Below are 13,652 nucleotides of genomic sequence, written 5' to 3' on the forward strand. Positions count from 1 at the left end.
GCCCCCCGTGCACCCCGAAGTCACCGTTCTCTGGGACCTGGGTTCCGTTCTCGCCTGGCTTCCATTCCCTCTGGGCCGGGTAGAAGAGGGACTGGGGTCTTGCCTGACCAGCTGAGCTCCTACAGACGGGTCCCGACCCCGCAGCGCCCTCCGCTCATTCGCTGGGGGCCCTGGGACCAGTCAAGGGGGGGTTGAGCCCTGTGAGCGGCCGGCCAGTCACCCAGGGCTGCGGGCAGGACCCAAAGAGGTGCGCGCAGTGCCGGGCCGCCCCTCCGGGCCTGTCCAGCAGGGGGCAGCGCGGCTGCAACCGCGGAGGGCAGGGCTCATCCACCGGGGCCAGGCTGAGGCCGCGGGGAGGCGGTGGGTCCCGAGCCCGCGGGGGCCGAGAGGCAGCCCCGGAGGAGCGCAGTGGGGGTGGCGCAGTGCAAGGCTGGAGCGCTTTAACTCCGCCAGCCCCCGCCCGCTCCCTCAGGCCGCCGGGCCCTGCCCGAGGCTGGGATTTGGGGTTCTTAGTACTGTGAAGCTGGACCCCCGCAGTGCCTGCGGCCGCTGAGTGCGGGTCACAGCAGCGCGGGAGGCCGCGCTCCGCCTGGGAAAGGCCGTGGGCGCCCCCGCCGGCTTCGCCCCGCGGTCAAGGCGCTGGAGCTGGGGGAGCCCCGCCCCAGCAGGGGAGCCCCCGGCGGCCTGGCCTCTAATTGTGGGAAAACTAGATGCCCCTTGGAAGGTTCAACTTGTGGAGGGCGGACTCAGATTTCTCCTGAACTTCCCGGGCCTCCCGGAGCGCCCGCCCCCGCGTTCCCGACCGGCTCCGGCGCGGTAGGGAATCCTCGGGCCGGAGTTCCGTCGGGGATCCTAGGGGGAGGGATGCAGGCTTGCGGCTGCGGGGAGGCTGCGGTGGCCATGTGTTTGTAGCTGGGTATTGGGGCCCTGGGGACCGGACGGTTACAGTGTGAGGCCGTCTGTGTGAAGTCATCCTTCCCACGCCAAAGCTGAAGCCAGGGGCCAGTGGGGGGCGGGGGCACGGGTTGGGGAGGTGGGTGACATTCTGTTGTTCCCTTAATGGACCCTAGGCGACCCGGGCACCCAGAGATGTTGGGATTTCTCACGGCCAACATACTGGCCGAAGCCTGGGCTTCTTTGTAACGTCAAAGCCCCTTGGAGACAAGAAGTGGGGAGACTGAGACCCTAAGACCAAAGTGGAGAAAAAAATTAAGAAAATAAAAATATGGGCTGGGGTCCGAGGTAGACCAACACCGGGACAGAGGGGGCTTCTCCACCCACCCCTTCCCTATCGCCCCAATAAGGCCGCGGTTCTGACAGGGGGACAGGCTGGGGTCAGCAGGGAAACCCGCACCACCCAAAGAAAGGCGCCGCCCAGTTTCCTGCGTCGGGGAGGGAAATTGTCCATCCTGCAATGCCTGTAAAATAACCGTTTATTTCATATTTTTTTAAAAAACTCCAGTGATAAATGTCCGTTACCGATGGTCAGCATAAAGTGCCAATCGCAATACAACGCCCTGCTCCTGGCCAGCAGCTCGCTGCCCGAGACGGGCGCCGCGCAGGGGGCAGCGGGAGGCCAGGCCCCCTCCAGCCCCGGCCCGCGGCCCCGCCCCGCAGACCCAGCCCCGCGCCCTCGGCGGGCACCTCGGCCACGGGGAGCGGGCGCTGCGGGCCGGTCGGTCCCCGGCGGCTGCTGAAGCAGATACATGGATTACACTTTGGCAGGCTCCCGGGGGTGGGGTGGGGTAGGGTGGGGTAGGGTAGGGTGGGGTGGGGCGGGGTGGGTGGGGCGGGGCGGGAGGGGGGTCTGGAAGCTGCGAGCGCGCAGAACTTTTCCTCTCCCCTCTTCTCCGCAGTCAGAGTTACAAGCTTATATGGTCAAAGAAAAAAAATTAATAAAGAAAACGTATAAAATAACAATAGAAAAAGTAATACTTCTGGGAGAGGCGCCGCTGCGGCTCCGCGGAGCTTTCGTGTTTTGTTTTTTTAAATGCAGTTTCCCTTCCGCCACGTGAGTACCGCCTTTTGGCCAAGAGTTTAGCCGCGTCCTGGGGGAGCCGCCCTGGCGGCCGGGTCAGGGCCCCGGGCGCGGCTCCTTAGTTCTGCGTGCGCCCCGACCCAAGGGACTTTGTTTGGGACCAGGGAAGGTCCGGGAGCCCCTCCTGCGGTCCGCTAGAGTCGCCTTTGGGATTCTGGTCCCTGTGGAGGAGGCGGCGGTGCGCCCCAGGGTCCCGGCGACCAGGAGGTTCTGTTTAGCATTTGATCTTGGAGGTTTTGAGCTCCTTCACCTGTGAGTGTAGCGTCTTGTGGACAGCGAGAGTCCTGGACTGGCAGAATCCTTTCCCGCACTCTTGACACTTGAAGGGCTTTTCTTTGGAGTGAATATATCTGAAGACAAAAAAAAAAAAAAGACAGAATTAATTAATCCTTGCAAAATGATGCAAGCTATAAACAATTGCCCAAGATCCCCTCCCATTGCTCCAAGGCGCTTGCCTGCAAAAAAAAAAAAAAGAGGGGGGGGGCTATGGGGTACCTAGTGTGGAGCTGACAAAAAGCTGAGTTTGTGGATGGAGCAGGGAAGTGAAAGAGCGCTGATCAGTCTCTGAGCCCTAGAAGGTCCAGCCAGGCCCAGCGCCCGCCTTCCCCAGGAGGAGCCAGCGGGGCTCCTTATAAGGCCTGGGTCAGCGCTGAAGGTGAGTGAGGGGGCCTGGGGTAGGACAGTTTGCTGGAGCTGCACTGTCCAAGGTGGAACCCACTAGCCACATGTGGCTATTAAAATTAAAATTAAATAAAATTTTAAAAGTCTGTCAGTCACACTTGTTCCAACATTTCAAGTCCTGAATTGTCACATGCGTCAGGTGTCACCCTCTGTTACGGCAGAACTCTATTGGACAGCGCTGCGGATGGAGGAAGGGGTATGGGAGTTACGCCTGCTTGTCCGGAGCTCATGGACACCTGACTTAGCCCGTGCTCCAAGAAATGACCCCTGAGCTCTGTATAGTTTAGTTTCCTTCGCAATTTGAGGGAATTCCCAAAAGCTGGGGAGCAGGTGGGGGGGTCTCAAGAACCCCCTCATTAGAGAGGATGATGAAGATGACAGAGGCAGGCTGGCAGCTCCTGCTAGGACCACCCATAGTGCCGCACCTGTGGTCTCTTAGGTGGTCTTGCCTCCGGAAGGCTTTGTGGCAGATGTCACAGGTGTAGGGCCGCTCATCCGTGTGCGTCCGCTCGTGGATGAGCAGGTTGTAGGACTTAGTGAAGTGGCGGCCGCAGAACTTGCAGACGAACTCCTTCTTGGTCTTGGAAGGCAGGCGTCCTCTCGTGGGCTTCTTTTCCGGGGACAGCTTGGTCACATCCAGGAGGGCGCCCAGCCCACCAGCTGGGGAGCCGGGACCCTCCCCGCGGCCAAGCTTGGATGGATCTTCTTGCGTGGCGGCCAAGGCCAGGTTGGCAAAATCAAACCGCGGCTTGGTCTTGAGCGCCACTGGGCCACTGCTTCCAGCAGTGATCTCCGGCTTGGGCTGGATAACGTGGGGGAACCAGGGAAAGGCGGGCAGCTGGAAGCGCGCGTCCACCAGGTTGGACATGGCTCCTGGCACTTTGGAAAAAGAGGATCGTGGCAAGTGCATGGCCGGGTAGCCCAGCGTCCACTGGTGCAGGTGCACAGCGTGCAACGCGCTGAAACCATACAGGTTGGGCAGGTGGTCCGAGGGCACCGCGGGCAGGCCGTTCACTGCCTGAAGGAAGGAGTAGTTGGTGAGCTGCAGGGAGGGATGGATGGGCACTGGCGCTGGCAAGGTTTTGCTGCCCATTGTGGCAGGTGTGGTAGGTTCTCAATCAGGATCTGCAAAGAAAAGAGGGGCGTGGGGAGAGGGAAAGTTCAGGGTCATCATCGGCCTTCTGAATTCCAGCCCGGCTACACCCTTTCTGTCCCCTAGGGCAGAAGCTGACACCACCCACGGAACCCACAGACCTAAAACAAACAAACAAACAAAAAACCACCCCCAAACCAGGAACCCTCTCTGATCTGAGGGCTCCCTCCAAATGGCCTCTGGCAAAAACACGCAATTTGATAGAGAAACCAGCAGGAAACTAAATCCAATGCAATGCAACCGACTGAAACGCAGGACTATGGTGTGTACATGAGACAGAGAAAGGCAGAAACGGGGAAACTGACATGTAGAAACTTTCAGCCCGAGTCCACACAGAAGTACACTCTCCTGCAAACACAACAGGAACTCGGAAGCACACTTACATATCCATGCGCAAATAAACACAGAAACGCACACTGACAGATCCACACGTTCCCAAGCAGAGTTGACAACAGGGTGCAAAGATTAAGTGGGACGCCAGTGTCCCGCCACAAAACAACACGCAGGGAACAGCACACACATACACGCGAGGGATCACGCTGCACTCGACGCAGACACACAAATCCACACAAATCCACACATCGCCCAGCCCCCCTGCGTTAGGTCTCCCAGCTGACCTTCGGTTTGGCCTCTAGATGCATCTCATTTTCTCCTTCAGACTCTCAACTTTGACCACAAATGTGCTTTTCTGACTCACCATTAAGGAGCCCTGCTGACAACACCCTCTCTGAAGCTGTCTGTGGACTGACGCCCTTGGGGATCACCTTCACTTCAGGGAGGACACTGACACCCATTCTGCATTAACAGTCAAACACCTGCAGTTGCACACAAGGGGGCTCCAGTGCCCTCCCTACCCCGTAAAAAGGGGGGCAGGGGCTTTGGGGTCTCGGGATGTTTGTATGCAAAGTGAGCCCTGGGCAGGTGGGCTTGCCCATGGGCCAAAGGGAGCAACAAGGCCTGCCTCAGCTGCCGCGGTCTCGCCACCACCCAACTGTAAGACCAGGGAGCCGAGCAAGGCCAGAGGGAAGCCGCGTGAAGTGACCACCCGGCTGGCATCTCCTGGCCTCTTTGGTCAGAGTCTCCAGCCTCCATGGACAGGTCGGTGCTCCGCAGAGAGACCTTTATCTCTGTCCTTCCCACACACTTAAGTCCTTCTAGTGGAGGCAGAAGCAAGGAGCACCGACGTGAAAAGCACACGCTCCCTGAAGCTGAGCTCCCTCTGGTCCCGGCCCTGGGCTGAGGGCTGCTCAGGAAGGCCTTGTGGGAGCAGGGTGCTTCGGGCAGCTGCCTCCTTTGCCTCTCTCCATCCCCGCGGCCCGCTTCCTTTACCCCTCTTCGTCCTCTGCTCTTGCTCAGGTGTCCCCTCTAAAGGGCAGTGAGTCCCCTCCGCCGGGATGCGCGGACTCCGCCGAGCTTCCTCTCGGCGCACACCGACGCCGGCCTGGTCGCCCTCCGCCAGGCCCGGGCCTAGACTCAGCTGCCTTGCCCTGCGGCGCAGCCTTTCAATGAGCAGAAAGTGTCGCGCTCCCGGCGGGAGGAGCGCGGACACTCTGGACCCGGGAACTTTTTCCGCAGGAGGCTGGCAGGAGGGTCCCTCGCTGTGCGTTGGACCAAAAGGAAAGAGGCTCTGCTGGGGGTAGGGGTGGGGGTTTCAAAACTCCCAGAGCCCGGAAAGATCTGCTTGCGCTGGTTAAATGAGCAGCCAAATGAAAACCTAGTCTGACCACAGCAATTAATTCAGCCTTGGGGCTACGGAGGCAAAGATCCGCGGAGATCGCGCCTCGGGAGCAGGAGCGCGCGCGGGCGGCGCGCAGAGCCGCGGCCTCCGCGCCAGTTTTCTCTCCTGCTCCGAGCGAGGGTCGCGCCGGGGACACGCCGAGACCGTCCTAGAACCTGGGACGCGGAGAGGCAGAATAGGAGCTGGGCCAGAGAGCGAGCAGGGCCGTGTTGGGGTGGGGGGGGGCGGGGAGAAAACTCGCCAACTTCAAAGGTCGGCGGGACGTCGGCGAGGTGACTGCTCTTTGGTTCGCTGTCACCTCATCTACCCCTCCAGGCGCTGGAAATCAGACCTTATCTCCGGCTCGGCGGGGCCAGCCAGGCGCCGCCAGGGCCTCCGCTCCCTCCTCTGGGCGCTCGGCCTACCCCGCGGCCCAGGGCGCCCCGGCGGCAGCCGGACTGCAGGCGGCCCGAGCCCGCTGTGCGCCCGAGGGGAGGACCCACAGACCCCGCGCGCGGACCTGGCCTTTCCTCGCGCACCCCCAGGAGCGAAGACCCGGGCGCACAGCGGGAGGAGGGGGTGCCTGCAGCCACCGCTGGGAGCCAACCTTCCCGGGCTATCTGCCTGATCTTGTTTCCCCCAACACTCAATTTATTTTCCTCGGCGGCGCGGCCAGTTTCTTATTTTCTGCCGTAGTCCGAGGCCGGGGCTCCTCAGACTCTCGCCAGCGACTTTCCCCGGGACGAAATTCGTTCGAAACGTGGCTCTTTACACTAATACCAAGAATGGGCCGAAGGGACGATCCGGTTCCTGGCGGGCAGCTGCGAGGAAAACACGGCCGCACACCCGCCCGCCAGCTCCGGAACCCCGGTGTGAACGCTTTGGATCTTTCAAGAGGAGAGGGAACCCCTCTCCCCAGGCCAGGCACCCGCTCGGCGAGGAGCTTGGGCCTCCGGGCCGCGGAGGTGCGGTTAAGGGTCCCGACTGCTCTCAGCAAGCGCACTTGGCGCTTGGAAGCGCGGGTCCCGCGCGGTGGAGCGCCAGCCCCGCGGCCGCGGCCGCCCGCGCCCGGCATTCGGGGAGGGAGCCGAGGCTATTAAAGTGGTTTCTCCGGGGCTAATTGAGCGCGTGCGAGTTAACTGTTTGCATTAATGAGGAAGGCGCGAGCTCCACGAGCCTGCGCCTGGAGGAGCCCAGCAGTAGCCCCAGAAAGTCACCCTTGACATCGAATCCCCAACGCAAGTGACAGGCGTCTGAACCCCAGGCGGGAGGATCGTCCAGCCCCGGCTACTTTTGTTGAATTTTCTCAAAGTATTGGATGGAACGAATCCTTCAGCGAGGCGGCCGTCCCGCCGCGTTTAAATGCCCGTTGCGTCCTTAGCGATCCGCTCCCCAATTTTAATGAAATCACAGTTACTTGAAGGAGCCTCGGGTGGAACATCTACCCACTGGGCTCCCCCCACTTTGACCCCCCTGTGAATGCCAACCCCTCTCTTCTCAAGGAACCTGGGAAACTAACTAGCCTTGCACGTGGTTTCTGTTCCCAAAAGCCAGCACACGGCTCTTAGCCCAGGTGAAATTTACCAAATTGTGGCAACAAAGAAACCCTCGTAGCTACTTCACACCCCGAGCGCCTACCCCGCTGCTGCCCCAGCTGCTGAAAGGGGGCTGGATGTGAGTTTTCATTCTTATCAGAGACATCTCTGGGGAGAAATTAGCTCAGCAGGCCGCCCCTCACCTCTTTCCCTCTCCTCTCTCGATCCCACCTCTCCTGAAGGCTGGCTTTGCGGACAGTCAGCGGAGCAAACGAATCCTTCCCTCCCGAGCCCCAGCCTGGAGACACCGCCATAGTGTTTCTGCCGCTGCGGGTCTCGCATCGGAAAGCGGTGCTCGCGCCCCCTGCGCCACCCGGACGGCGGCGGGTTACCCTCCAGGCCTCGATCACAGGGCGCCGTCATCCCCAAGGGGACATCCCAAGGCCGAGCGCGCGAGCCAGACGGGGTCGGGCGCGGGCCCTGCGTCCCCGGGCCGAGCCCCCCTCGGACCTGAGCGCAACTACGCAAAAGACAACTTCGCCAGGCGGCGCGACCCCGGGAGAGGCGTGCACCTGTCCCTGGCGCGGCCCGCGGCAGCCGTGGCCGTCCTGGCACCTCTCTTCCTTCTTCGTCAGCTAAGTTCAGGCTGAGCAAGGCGCGCACCTCAGGGAGACTGTGCCCGCTGAACTGCTCCCCTTTCTTAGAGGGGGGCCCACGGGCTGACTGCCCAAGTCCGCGGGCACCTCGCCCGGGCTCCCGCGGAGTCTGGCCCCGCGGGGGGCCGTAGCGGAAGCCCACCCCCTCATTGCCCCGAGGTCAGAGGCCGGGGACCCCGCGCGGGAAGCCGCCGAGCCAGCACCCCAGCCTCCCTTGGCTGCAGCGGCTCTCACTTTCGCAAAGGTCCTGCAGCCTCCTTGGGCCAGAGGAGCTCCCTCCCGGGACGGTGAGAGAGGAGACACCCGACGCGCGGTGACAGGGAGCCCGGGAGTCCCGCCCGCGTTCCCGTCGCCGTGCCGGCGCCCAGGGCTGCAGTTACCTTGTTCGGCCGCGGTCCGGGGCTCCGCGCGTCTCTGGGGCTCCGGCTGCGGGGGACCCGGGAAGCCAGAGGCACTGGATTCCACAGGCGGCCCCGGAGCTCTGGGGTCCTGGCCCCTCTCCGGGTGCGGGGACTCGGAGCGCCCGGCGCGCGGGGAGCGCTCGGCGGCCCCGGAGCTCTGCCCGCCGGGGAGGGTGAGTCCTGCCCGCGGCTCCCGGGTTGAGTCTAAACCCGGAGCAGCTGAGAACGTGCCGGGGAGAGACCGAGCTCAGACTCACTCATCCCTTCGCACCGAGCCGCCTACTTATTTTAACCCACCACCCGCCCTCCTCCCCCGTCCCTCCTCCCGCGCCTCGCGAGTCCACCCCTCCCTCCCCTGCCCCCCAACCCGCCTGCGCCTGCGCACTGAGAAACAAAGTTTTGCTGACCCGGACAGCCGACTCTGGCAGCTGCGCTCGCCGAGCCCCGGCCTCCCGGGACCTGCGTTCCCAGCTCTAAAGTCCCGGGCGACCGCTTCTGCGTCGTTAGGCCCACGAGGGCACCCGCGTCGCTCTGGAAGAAGCGGCCCCCAGCAGATGAGAGCGCCGGTCGCCTCGCGTTTCGAGGTCCCACTCCTGCGCGCCTGGGACACAGCCCGCGCCCCGCGGAGATGGGGGGCGGGGGTCGCACCGGGATCCCCGCGCCGTAGCTTGGGCTCAGCGCGCTTCGGGCCCCGGGCAGAGTCGCCTCTTCTCCCAGAATCCCTTCCCGGAGTCGGAGGGTCCCCGGTGTGCCGCGCTCCCGGACATCCCGGGGTGTTTAATCCCAGGGCGTCAACCAGAGCTGGGTTATGAATTTCCCTAGAAAGATCAGAGGCAGAGGGTAGGGGGAAGGAGGTGAAAAAAAAAAAAAGCTATTTTTCTGGGACCCAGAACCTTCTGGGATTCCATCCTAAGGAACGGTCGCACCCTCTAATCGTGGATTCATTTGTTTTGGAAGGATGGATGGATGGGAGTTTGGAAAGCCGAGCGGGCGCGCGCTAGACAAGCGGCAAAGTTTGTCCGAGTCCAAGGAACTGGCTCAGGTGGAGTTTGGGATCTAAGAGGGGTCAGGGTCCTGGCTGCGAGAAATTCAGCCCTCACTGCTTACGCCTTAGCGGAGAGTACCATTGCTGCCCTCTGGACTGCCCACTCCTAGGAGCTGACCTTCACGTGACCCCAGCCCTGGAACACCCAGCCAGCCCTGGAACACCCAGCCCTGGGTTTGGGAGAAGGTGCTGGTTCCCCAGGGCGGGTTGGGGGTCCAGATTCACACACTGCTCTCCCGGAGCCTGCCTCAAGGTTGCTGCTGAGTGACTCTTCCTAGCCCTTGGGGCTGGATCCTGGCATTAGTGAGTCTGCAGCATGTAGGCACTGCCTCTGGAGAGGAGTTGCCACTGGGCTGAGCTTCAGTCTGCAGGTCTGCTCTGCCGCTTTTAGGGTCTCACTCCCTGACCTAGGGAGAGGATAGTGGAAACGCCCCCAGAAGACATCGTTGGCGGAGACCCTTATCTCATCAGCAGGCCTTTAGGACAGAACCTGCCCTCCAGCCCCAGGTGACTTTGGTTTGTACAGGAGGAGGCACTCTCAGCACCAAAAGGGTCTCACTCACCCCCCTGCACAGGTTAATGCTGGAACAAGGGACCCACAGATGTGAGCAGCTGGAGTCCTAGGACCTGCCAGTAAGGGGCAACTTTCCGGCCAGGGCCAAGCCCCTTGAGAGCAGAAGGGGGCTGCGATCACTGGGCACCTGGCTGCCCAGACAGTTAGGAGACATGCCCAGGAAGAGGGTATTCAGGTGGGATGGGTGTGGGGGTAGGATCCCCCCTCCTGCTGTAAACTCCTCAGGGGGCAACTGTGCTTCCTCCAGCCTTCCACTTGCCTTTCCCCTTTCAACCAGGGCCACTGGCCAACATACCTCAAAGACCCGCCGCTGGAAAACTCCAAGCAATGAAGAACTATTGTAGAGAGTTCTTAGGGATCGAATGAAAGGACCACGCGACCTGGTTGTTTAATGCGGCTTTTGCCAGGTTATCAGGAAGACTGATCCTGACTCAGGCCAAATCCTGGAACTTAGCCCACGTGGGGCAGGATGGGGAAGCACGGTTGGGGCTGTCCCTCATGGCCCAGCATCCTCAGGCCTTACCTCCCAGAGGAGTCCTGGCTGCCTCACCTGGAGCTGGTCTGCAGTGTACGACAGGACAGGACAGGACACGGTGAGCCTGTTTGGGACACCTGGCTTCACATCGCTCCTCCTAGGTGCCCCACAATGCCCATCCCCAGCAACCCTGGGGGTAACGAAATTCAGGTTTTGCTAGTTGCTGAGGTGTTCTCCATCGCTATCCAAGCTCCCAAGGAGGGTGACCCCCACACCATGGCCTCGGTGTCCCCTGGAGGCCAACCAGGTTCTGGTTCCTGAGGCAGTAGAAAGAAGCCCAAGAAGCTGGGAACCCCTATGCCGCAACAGGGGGAAACCCTCCCCCGCCTAGTTAAGAGAAATGAATCCGGCCCTAAGCAGGAGGGTGTAGGGCGCAGCGTGCCAAGCCTGGTGCCTGGACTGGGCTTGAATGGATTGAAGAGGGCAGGACCCAGGACACGTTAGGGCTACCAGGGTAATTTTTAGTGAAGTCCTAGGCGTTTAGGACTAGCGAGGACATCAGGTTTCGAATTTGGTAAAGGTCCTCGACAGCCAGGACCCAACGAAGGCGGCGAAACACGGGTCTGGACGCCCGTCCCATTCCAGCGCGCCTGGCGCACTCCGCCGCCCGCGCTCCCGCAGCCAGCGACCGGACCGGCGCACCTCCCCTCCCGCAGGCTCTTTCTGGCTCCGGCGCACAGCCTGCGGGGCGCAACCGCGGAGCCCGCGGCGTCCCAGACTCTGCCGGGACCTAGCAGCCCTGGGCAAGGGTCCTCCCAGTAGCGACCAGGCCTCCAGGTCGGGGTTACGCGCCCCCCTACCCCCCAGTGCTGGTGAGGTCCGGCAGGGAGCGACCACCGAACGGGTTCGAGCCTCCGGGTCACTGACCACGCTGCGCCCAGTCTAGGAGCGAGCCCTCGCGGCTGCCTTTTCCTGGGCACACTTGGGGTGCTAACAGTTTCTGCTGGTCTCCCCGCCCCAACCCCAGCCCCTCTCCTGACTCCTGTTCGCTGGGCAGGAAAAGTGTCCCCGCCTGTGTTTGGAGTGAAAAACTGAGCAGCTTCCAGAAAATGAACTAGAACATGGCCTATATTGCCTTGGGGTGTTGTGGGTTAAAAATGAACCCCACCTCTAGCCACACAAAAAATGATCTCATTTTTAAAAAATGGAATTTACTTCGCACTTGCGAGTTTTTTCTTCCAGGGCAAGCTCTCCTGTAACTGCATTGTGGACAATTGGGGGTCTGCTCATTAGACCCCCCTTTATGCCTGTGCTGAGGTTTCAAATAACCGGGAGATTTAGGTATCCCTCTGTAATCATTTACATGATGGATTGTAATGGCTCAATAGTTCCTCTGGAACCATTACGATCAATCAGGTCAAAATCCAGCTTCGGGGGCAGGTTTTTCAGCACGGGAGGTAGGCAACGTGACAGCCACATACACTTTGGAGATAAGGCGCCCCGATAACACATAAGCAACTCCAGGAGAGTAAATCCCAGGTGAACGCCAGAGCTGGTGTTTATCGTGACGGCGAGAGACAAGTTACAGTATCAAAAGTGAAAGGGAAAGTGAGCTGTGTTTCCAGGCAGTTCCCGTGTCGTAAGTTCTTGGGAGCGCATGAGTATCTTGTAACCATTTGGCACCTTCGCAAATGTAACCGCGCTCACGGGAATGCATCCACCCTTGGTCTATGAGAAGGGGTAAGGAGCTGGAATGCGCGCGTGGAACTGCGTGGTCTGCGGGCACAGGATCGTGGGGAAGGTGAGCTGATAAAACCTTATGTTGTGAGCAGCCAGCGTAACATGGGTGTAAAAGGCGTGACGAGCTTTTACTTTTTGCACAAATCGGAGCTGTCAGAACTATTTTCGGCACATGTAACAGATCAGTGTTCTAAGGTTACTGAACTTTTCCTCTATCCAAAGGTGAAAATAAGTATCTTGGAAAGGATGCAGTGTCGAACCGAACTGAGGGCGACGAAGAAAAGTCATTGTAACTGAGTCCCGCGTGGTCAGGGTGGAAACCCTGCGGGTAGCACCCACCACCCCCGCGGCGCTACGCTCGCGAAGGGCTACCTCGGCGGCGGCGGCCGGCGCTGCAAAAACGAGCATTCGCGGTAATTAAACATTTCCAGACACTGGAGGGTTATTATCTGCAATAGCGATTTCCGGCGAGAGGACTCGGGCGTCTGGCGGAGCCCGTCGGCGGCGAGGTCGGGGCGCAATCCTGAAGAAAACGCGCCACCTGCTGGTGAGGGGGCGTCACCTCCCGCGCTCCCTCCAAAACGCTCCAGTCCAGTTGTCCCTGCTTAATCTCACCTGAGTGTTTAAAACCAAAACCAAACCAAACCAAAAAACAAAAACAAAACCCGCTTTCTTTTCTAAGTTGTGCAATTCGCCTTTACGCGTGTAAAACTATGCACACTCTTGCCTTTCCAAAGAGGAAGCAAAAGAGGAATTCCCTTTTGCCGCAGGGGTTCTGTTTTCCCGGCTCCAATCCAGATTTATGAGGGTTTTTTTTTTTTCTTCTTTCTGTCTATCTCTTTTTAATCCGACATCCTTAGCAAGGATCTGCCACCATCAGCTCTGGTCCTTGGAATAATGGTGTGCCAGGATCTAATCTTCACTGTCTGAGCTGGGTCAGGGCCCCCTTCCAGGTAACTCGCAGCCCTGAGGGTGGCCAGGCACTTCCTACCCACGCCTTGCTCCCAGGCCGTCAGATTCCAGGTCCTTTGCTGTTTTCCTTCCTCTAACCTCACCACCCCCCCCCCCCCCCGAATATTTTAGCTGGACTCTCTCCTCCTTGGCATGAAAACTGCATCTTTTTCAATTTATTGTTTTCAATTGAGATGTAATTGACATATAACATTGTGTAAGATGTATACAATGTATTGTTTGATACATTTTTCTATTGCAATAAGATTACCACCATAGCACTAACACCTCTATTACTTCATACAATTCTTTCTTTTGTATGTGTGTGTGGTGAGAACATTTAAGATGTAGTCTCTTAGCAATTTTGAGGTTTCTGACACAGTGTTGCTGCCTATAATCACTATGTTGTAAGTCAAATCTCCAGGACTCACCTACTTATCTACTAGCATCAGGTTTGTGCCCTTAGCCAACATCTCCCCACCCCCCTGGCTTCCAGCCCCTGGCACCATCCTAATGTTTGTTTTTACGGGTTGGGCAAAGCTGCCTCTGGGATGGTGCCTTTCCCTTGTTACGGAAGCGCCAGCCTTCCCCATAGGAACTGGAAGAGAGAGGTCCTAAGGGTGTACCTGCCAACGCGCTCTGGCCTGCCCCTGCCTGCAGAAGGGACGGGGGTAGGAGGTCCTCGG

At 59.9% G+C, this 13,652-nt stretch overlaps 1 protein-coding gene across 1 annotated transcript; it reads right to left on the minus strand.

Moving 5' to 3' along the window:
* Positions 1-1,417: 1,417 nt before the first annotated feature.
* On the minus strand, positions 1,418-8,441 carry OSR1 (odd-skipped related transcription factor 1). Its single transcript, XM_081156147.1, has 3 exons — positions 8,161-8,441; positions 3,145-3,844; positions 1,418-2,388 (listed from the first exon to the last, which is right to left on the minus strand). The coding sequence occupies exons 2-3, from the start codon at positions 3,810-3,812 to the stop codon at positions 2,253-2,255; spliced, it is 804 nt and encodes a 267-aa protein (XP_081012273.1). The 5' UTR covers positions 3,813-3,844; positions 8,161-8,441; the 3' UTR covers positions 1,418-2,252.
* Between the last annotated feature and the right edge of the window lie 5,211 nt (positions 8,442-13,652).

The sequence above is a fragment of the Miniopterus schreibersii genome (assembly GCF_964146895.1).
Source record: "Miniopterus schreibersii genome assembly, chromosome: 13".
In the NCBI taxonomy this organism is placed as follows: Eukaryota; Metazoa; Chordata; class Mammalia; order Chiroptera; family Miniopteridae; genus Miniopterus; species Miniopterus schreibersii.

Bases quoted from the DNA above. Each gene is read 5' to 3' on its own strand.
- OSR1 (XM_081156147.1), bottom strand. From the start codon at position 3,812: ATGGGCAGCAAAACCTTGCCAGCGCCAGTGCCCATCCATCCCTCCCTG. The intron at 2,389-3,144 runs GTGCGGCACTAT...TTTTGTCTTCAG, and splicing joins GACCACCTAAGAGACCACAG to ATATATTCACTCCAAAGAAA.